Source organism: Colletotrichum phormii (genome assembly GCF_030913505.1).
Source record: "Colletotrichum phormii strain CBS 102054 chromosome Unknown BDP81scaffold_60, whole genome shotgun sequence".
Taxonomy (NCBI): Eukaryota; Fungi; Ascomycota; class Sordariomycetes; order Glomerellales; family Glomerellaceae; genus Colletotrichum; species Colletotrichum phormii.
In genome coordinates, this window is record NW_026851502.1 from 8,282 (window position 1) to 16,865 (window position 8,584).

Below are 8,584 nucleotides of genomic sequence, written 5' to 3' on the forward strand. Positions count from 1 at the left end.
ATTGGCTCCTTCAGGCATGATCTGGCACAAGCCGGGCGTCACAGAAAGAATGCTCTTGGCTCTTACAGACTATTCTCTGCTGGGCCTAAGGTCAAGGTAGCAGGCTGGTAAGATCACCCAGTCTCTACAAAGTCTTGTCCGGCAATCTGACCATGAAGAACTCGGTCAAGGCAGCATTGGAGACAGATCGTGACACTCCGTCGACTCAGTCATGTTATTCGTTATGTTCCATCCTCCTCAAGGCCCACAACACGGCGAACGATACTGCCTTCCGGAGGTGCCAGAAGCTTCCAGGCGATGGTCAACAACAAGATCAATGGAACTTACAAGACTGCAATAGTTGCATAGGGTCCAGTTCTGTGTCAATGCGCCACATATTCGGAATATACGGCAGAGGTATCACCAAGACTCGAAGATGATATCTGCTGGCAGCTACAGGGTATGGTCCCCATGGCTTCAAGGAGCTGCCCAGATACTCCATGTCTGGGGGTTAGCAGAAGACAGGACGCAGGCCTGGCTGAGTATTTTCAACTCAGTCCACTGCATGTGGATATGCGCCAAGGTTGACGTGGAGGCGACAAGTGCGACGCAGACTTTGGCCAATCACTGCAATTCGGGTTCATTATGATACTATGCTCGCGTACCTAGATCATGAACGACCACGGTGATCATGTGGGCTCAGCTTCTTGAGGTTTTGACTATCCAATATCCATATGGCATCACCAACACTCAGCAGTCCTTTCACTCGCCAATTCGATAAGCTTTGAGTCGATTCGAGGCATACAGAGACCACTCACATCCCACCTTCTTTCACTACATATCTCCATGAGAGAACAGTTCTTCGATTATCTCAAGCCGGGTCGTTGCGTCATCGGTCCTATTAGCTACTCGCGGGATGGCAGCCTACTTTTCCGGACGTCTCTCAAGTCACCGTCACCGCACTCAAGTACCTACATGTATAGATCGATAGTATGTTCTCGTGTTTCCCATCGGGGACCATATTCGTTCCTAAGACTTTCCGGGGGGAAGAGGGGTGAGGGGTGGAGGATGCGACGTCGATAATGACGCCTCACCGTGGCGGATGATGATCTCCCTCCTATCCGAGTGCGGATTTGACGCATGGAGGTTTGGAGGACATTCAGAACTTGCACAAGAGGATATAACATATAGTGATGCCTTATTGTTGGGTGCCAAGTTCACATATTTAGTGTCACGAAAGAGATATAGCAGTGGATATCTCAGGGGTAGAGATAAGGATTCCTAGCAAGCCTTAGATTAGCAGCTCACATATAACAGTGTGTTTATTGTCACGGATCAGCATATAGAGTAGCTCATGGAAATCGGGATCTCAACTGTGGTCTAATCAACTAAGACAGCCTAGCTAAGGAGGGAACAACTCTACCAGTCCTTAGGGGCCAACTAGCTACTCTATCAGGTATCAAGTGGCTTGCTAAAGAGCGGCCAAGACGCCAATATAGACGATGGTGGAAACAAGAGGCAACTCCCCGCTATACCCAACTAGGGCTCAAGGCTACCCTTGCTTGCCCTCCTGAACTTGGCCTCCCTAGGGCTGCCCTTCATCACCTCCTCGCGGCACGGTCAGGCCACGGGGACTTTAAACAATATCACCAACGCTTTAACCACACAGAAGCACTACTCACCTGCTCCTGTGGATGGGTTAAGGAGGCAGACCATCTAGTCTACTGCCGAAAGACCCTACTGAGGAGGCAACAGTGGCCCACCCTCTACCCCTACAGCCGCCAGGAGCCCGTAGGACCTATAGGGTCCCTCGATCGCTACTTCAAGGGGCTAATCACTGACTCTGAAGGCTTCCAGGCCTTCCTCTGCGTGACAGACTTCTTCCAGAAGATCTGCCCGCGGCACTAGGAGATAGGTCATAACCTATCCTCCAAACGACAAACTACCTCTATTAAGAAACCAGATGGTTATAACGGAACTAGGGCACCAGTGGGAACTAGGGATGGATAGAACACATAGTAGCTCACGAGCAAGATTTGGAGGACGTCAGGATACGGCGTGTACTATATAGTATATAGCTAGAGCCTGCGACCCTTCACGCCACATACCCTCCGGGAGGTCTGCCGCAAGGGCGGCTGCGCCCTTGCCGCCATGGCGTTAAATAGAACAACAACAACAACAACATCTTTATAGATCGACTATGAACTAATTGCGGCTTTGTCACTCTATCACTTCGCTCAAGCTACGCAAGTCAAGTTTCTATCTATATCGGATAAGAAGTCTCATTCGACTGCGAGTTAGGGCAGAATAGAGGCTCATTCGGGCCCCTTAATTAGACCTTGACTACTTTACCTACCTAACCTCTAGTAAGAATCAACTTGATATAGATTATGTACAATCTATTAATATATAAGGTAGTTTATAACCCTTCGTCACTTACAGAGCCTAATGGTTCCAAGAACCAAGTATCCTGTAATAGGGATACCAATAATCCATCAATTCATTCGATTACTTAGACAAGGTATTAGAAGATATGCAGCATCACTGCCACAGATGACACTCAATATTTTATTAGTACACTCCCCTTCCTCGTACGTTCTTTCCGATATCATGACGGCAGAGAGCCTTTTGGCAATTCAGACAATCATATATACATGCCCACTTCAATATGCGTTATCTAATCAGATAATCCGGATGCCCTTTTCAGGTCACTCTAGGTGTCCTGGGTCCCAGGTCGAAATCTAAGCATTTCACGTAGTTAGAAACTGAGGCCATGGAAGCCATCGTGAACTGCGGTAAAGAAATAAGTACTGGGCATGATAGCCTTTCACTCCTAAGACTTCACCTTAGGAGGCAACAAGTTCTGGACATCACGAGGAGTACGGCAACAGCAACAACCTTTTTGCAGACCTAAAGTCGGGAGTTGAAGATAGCTAGAAGTTGAGCTCGAACTAATGAACAAAAGGGCCTCTGGATTGAATTGAATCAAACACACTTTAGCGCATAGATTCGAAACGTGGTTTTGACTGTGCTGCCATGCCCAAAGCCATACGAAGTAGTCAATATCTAGTTTCTTTTTCTTATTTGCGACTTTTTATCAAGCTTTCTTGGCCCAAAGTCTACTTATAATGAATCTTTATTCTCATTTAGATGAAATAAACCTTACTGCTCAAGTGGGCATTCATGAGCTGAGGTACCTCGAAATGCCGACATTCAGGGCGTAAAAAGCCGACAATCCAGTTGAAATCCAAAATCAAGGGCTAGTGTCAAGGCACATACCTCTGTGCCTCTTTCTTTCAAACATACAGTCATAGCATGTCTCAGAAATCACCTCTGTATGAGTGGCGTTTTTGTTGTTCGTAAGGTACCTAGTGGACTGTTCCCTTGCCCCTAAGAGTCGGTCCCTCCTGCAACGTTGAAAACATGGACTGGCTTCTACTTCTTGATGTGGTATTTTTGGACTGGCCGAATGAGGCGGCTGCAATCAGCGAGCATTATCGTAGTTAGACACGCTTTTTCCAGGGCGTTTCGAGTCATTGGATGTCATCGGATCTCCTGGCGGTCGTATCTCCTTGCGACCTGAAGGAAATTGAGTTTCATACTGTCGCTGTCAATCTCACTAAACTTTGTCGATGCGTCTAGTGCTTTACATCATTTAACAGACTTTTCTGCTCAGACTCGTGTCCAAACTCTAAACATGGGCTTGCCGGATCAATTCGGTTGACTGAATGAAGGACGAACGAACCTCGGCGCCTCGAAGGTGAAGTCTAATATAGCCATTCTTGACATCTGTAAGCCTTTCGTCTCATGTCATTCCCGTGTTGGAGGTGAGAAAGTTCAACCACGATCAAATCGGCTTTTGGTCGCACAACTCCATCCGATCGTGATTAGATTTGACATGTCTCAGTCTTGGTTGTCAGCAAGATCGAAAATGGTCAAACAGAACTTTCCCAGAGGCTTTGTCGCCCCAAGAGTTCGTCCAAGAACTTTGCTTTTTCTAGCATTAGCTGTCATTGTAATTCATTTTTGCCTCAAAGTGGGAAACGAATCGAGTGTCCAGTTTGTTTCCTGGCATGACGTTACACATGACCAACCCCCCGAAAGCATTGTTGGCCAACCGCCCGTCTCCCCCATCGAGCAGCCTATTGCACCCATCGATCCATCCAAGAGCAAAGAAGAAAACCTGCAACCACAAAAGGGAGGACCATCGAAAGAAGAGACTGAGAGTTTGGAACAGGAAGTCGAGGCATTGAAACAAGAAGCGGAAGCATTGAAGAAGGAGGAGGAGGCACTCAAAAAGGAAGAAGAGGCCCTCAAGCATGAAGCCGAGGCTGTAAAGCAGACCGAAAAGAAGCAGAAACAGGAGGAAGACGCTAGGAAACATAAGGAGGAAGAACATGAACAAAAGTTACGAGACCAATTCGCCAGGGAGTATGAGGCTGCTAAGAAGTAAGTGTCTTAGGAATGACCTGCCCTCATCGTATCTGCACACATGGCTGACTTGACTTCAACGCTAGGCTTCCCGGTAGTGGTGCAATTTATGGCAACACTCTGAGCTCCTTGGTCGATCTAGATAACAGAACAGATCTACATGCGGCGCGTCTACGAGATTCCAGCGAGGAAGAAAAGCCTTATTCGAATCACCGACCGGTTCATTTCAATCCTTATCCCCAGTATAACGGAGAAGATTGGAAAAAGGAGAAACACCGCCCATATGTGCCATGTGTCGGTGCTAGTGGGGAGCTTGTGGAGGATTTGCTTGTTTTCAAGGGCCGGCCTGTCAAGTTTCCAAAGCCGTCCTTCGGCAGCTTCGACATCTTCAACATGGACGGCAATCTCTGCTATGAACGCGAAAGTAGGCTTGGACCCTACGGTCACACACTGCAAATCAAAGCGAACAGCCTCCCAGTAGATTGGGACAGCGTTGATTGGGGCAGTCTTCAAGATAACTGCGTTAAACAGAACGCCGCTCGTTTCGGCACTGGAAAGCCCAATACATATGTCGACACCGTTTACGCAAGTTCCGGGAATACTCAGAAGCGAGAAGCGAGAGTAGAAGAAGAGGAGGCTTCCAACAGATTATCAGCAACATCAGCAGGAACTGAGTCCCGGACTGCTGTTCTCCTTCGTACTTTCACTGGCAAACGATATACAGAAAACGACAAGCAAGCTATCAGATCCTTGATTTCTGAACTGTCCCTTCGGCCAGGTGGAGAGTATCAAGTCTTCCTTCTATTACACGTCCACGACCGTTCGGTCAATTTGAAGGGCGATAAAGCGGCCTATCAACATGTTCTCGATGAACACGTACCTCGGGAGTTTCATGGCATTACCAAACTCTGGAACGACCAAGTCGTATGGGACATTTATACAGCTCTTACCGAAGATGACGAGAAGAGCGTCCACCACGCACAGTGGCTATCCGTTCAAAAGTTCAGCATGGATCATCCCGAATTCGACTACATATGGAATTGGGAAATGGATGTGAGGGTTGTTGGGCATAACTACGATTTCTTGGAGAGTCTGAGAGGATTCGCAAGGAAACAGCCGCGAAGGGGTCTCTGGGAACGTAATGAGCGATACTACATTCCTGACCATCACGGAACTTGGACCGATTTCCGCGACTATGTCGAGAAGCAAACCACCGGCGCCCAAGTCTGGGGTCCACCAAGCGTGCCTTTCATCAATCCAGTTGGACCAAAGCCGCCAACTGGAGATCCCCGAGATGAACCTTATGACTGGGGAGTTAACGAAGAGGCAGATCTTATCACTCTTGGTCCTATCTTCAACCCTGTCAATAGTAGCTGGATTTTCGCAGACCACATTTGGGGCTATAAAGATCAACACCATCCAGCAACGTCACTACCCCGGCGGTGTACCATCGTCACACAGTCGCGTATATCTAAGCGCCTTCTGGATATCATGCACGTTGAGAATCTTCGCGGCAATCACATCGCCTCGGAAATGACGCCCCAGACGGTTGCACTTCTCCATGGGCTGAAAGCAGTATTTGCTCCTCATCCTACTTGGTTTGATCGCCCTTGGAACGGAAAGTTCCTTGATCATTGGTTCAATCCCGGGCCTAGAGGTGAAAGTGGTGGTCAAGGGAGTGCAATGGGATACGGAAGAGAACGCAGGTATCAAGGCATTACTTGGTACTATCGTGCCGAGCCTCCTTCGAGGTTATATAACAATTGGATGGGGTATATTGATACTGATATTGGGGGGCGAGACTGGGAAATCACCAATGGCAGGCCGTGCTTGCCACCCATGATTTTGCATCCTATCAAGGATGTTAATCCAACTAACCCGGGATTTACTACTAAGTTTGAGCTTTTCTACGGCTAAGAAACCTTGAGGGAAAACGGCGTAGTGTCATGCATGATTCTTGACCATGAATACATATTAGTTATCGAAGAATTCCCTCCCCGTATTTGTGATGCAGAGAATTTTCCATCTAGTAAAGTAGATGCATTCGTAGCTTCTAACCGAACCGTCAGCTAGGAAAGGAACAGAAAGCACGAACGCAAAGAATACAATCCAAGACTATCCCAGTCGAGCTTCACGCTGAGAAACGAAAATTTCAAACGAAAGGAAGGCTATCTAGGTGAGAGATGTCAATATGAAATCTTCGCTAATATCTCAAGTCGTCATTCCCGTCAAGACCTTCGTTGAGGCTTCCGCTATATGACGCTGGAGCTGGTGTTGTTGTTGTTGTTGTTGTTGTAGTATTTAACGCCGTGGCGGCAAGGGCGCAACCGCCCTTGCGGCCGACCTCCCAGGGGGTATATGGCGTGGAGGGCCGCAAGCTTAAACTATCTACTCTATAGTACACGCCGCCTCCTAACGTCCTCTAAGTCTTACCCATAAGCTACTATATGTTCTATCCGCCCTTAGTTCCCGCTAGTTCCCTAATTTCGGAATATAATTATGATTCTTTAAGAGAGGTAATTTATTAATATAAGGCTAGATTATGGCCTAGCCTTTAATACCGTAAGCAGATCTTCTAAAAGAAGCCTGTTATATGGAGGAAGGCCTAGATGTTACGGCCAGCAAGTCGTAGTGAGGTTTGTTTGCAGAAGTTGAGGCTGCGGAACTGGTAACAGTATTCGTAGTCGGGGATAGCTTTAGGGAAGCTATGTCTGTAAGTCGTAAGGTAAGGGAAGGCTTCGGTGATCAATCGTAGTCTTATTAAAGATGTTCTCAGGGAAGATAGCTGAAAGCGATCATAAGATCTGATACGAAGTTAATTGCTGAAGAGCTATGGAAAGTCTGTCCTAGAGCCCAGCTCGAGTCCATCCTTGTATATAAGTCTCGTGTACTATCTGAACAGTTCCTTTGTGGTTGGGACCGATATCGTGTTGTCGGTCCTATAGGGGTGGACCGCCTTTATCCTGTCAGTCTATATCATGGACCGCTTATCGTCTGTCGGTCCTTTCTTATCATCACGTGACTTGTCTATAGTTCTTCCGTTCCGTTGGGGTGACTCCTGTGTCTGCATATATGGCGTAGGCAAGCTAAAGCAGCTGCCTTCCAAGCCTTTGCCAGAAAATGGCTGTCCCAATGCCCTCGGCAATATGCCGACCTCGAGATAATTCTTCACCCCAAGCCGCCCGAACTCCGCCTCCCTCGGCACTTACTAGGAAGGCTATACGCAGCAAGATCCCATCATGGAGACTTTGCAGCATACCACGAGAGATTCGCTCATCAAGATGCGTTGCTCAACTGCAGCTGTGGGAAACCCAAGACACCAGTCCATTTCTACTTCTGCAAGCGTGGACGCAAGGCTACACCGCGCTACCTCCGCCAACGTATGGCCAAAGCAAGTATTGATTTCTTGTTAGGTTCTGCTAAGGGAGCCTCTCTTCTATGCGAATGGATAGAGGAGACCAATTTCTTTTCCGAAATTTGCCCGAGTCATTGAACAGGAACGTTAGGTGAAGACGGTAGCCTGTAATATAGTTTAGATTAGTATAGACCATGTCGGCATAGCGCCCGGCACGTCCTTTTGTTACCAGACGTTAAATACATCATCATCATCATCATCATCATCAGCATATATGGCGTGAGAACTTCTGAACATATACCTCGAAAGGTACCCACTGTCAGTAATTGTTAAGGTTATAGAGGGCTACGGCCTACTGCACTATCATTTCTTAACATTAGCCTATACGAGCTGAATTCCACGACTATAGCGGTCTCCCTAGATATAGGGCCATCGATCACGGTTCACGGGGACGCCGGTATATTTCGGCGGTCGGGACGAGTCCGGAAGCCGACTGTAAAGGTCAGAGTGGTTGAGCAGGTTAACCACTAGGACAATTCTGAGCTTAAAGACGAGATTAATAAGCTTTCGAATCTGGTCCAGGACCTCCTACGTCGGGATGCCGAGAGGGAACAGTTTTTGAAAGACTGTTTGACGAAGATCGAATCCTTGGAGAGAGAGCTTTAGGAGGAGAAATAGCGTTCAAACCGTTATTAACGTGGTCTAGTAAGGTCTATGTACGCTATTGGCATAGGGCCTAGCGAGACTGACCTGAGTTCCTAGGGGCATCCCTCGTACATAACCCAGAACTAGCCGCCCCTAGTCCGTTTATACGCGGCG

General features: G+C 47.7%; 1 protein-coding gene across 1 annotated transcript; it reads left to right on the forward strand.

Moving 5' to 3' along the window:
- Positions 1–3,910: 3,910 nt before the first annotated feature.
- Positions 3,911–6,327, forward strand: BDP81DRAFT_336988 (uncharacterized protein; the record flags this gene model as incomplete). The annotated part of the gene is made up of 3 exons (XM_060585962.1): positions 3,911–4,102; positions 4,319–4,428; positions 4,497–6,327. The coding sequence occupies 3 exons, from the start codon at positions 3,911–3,913 to the stop codon at positions 6,325–6,327; spliced, it is 2,133 nt and encodes a 710-aa protein (XP_060437356.1).
- Positions 6,328–8,584: the final 2,257 nt, after the last annotated feature.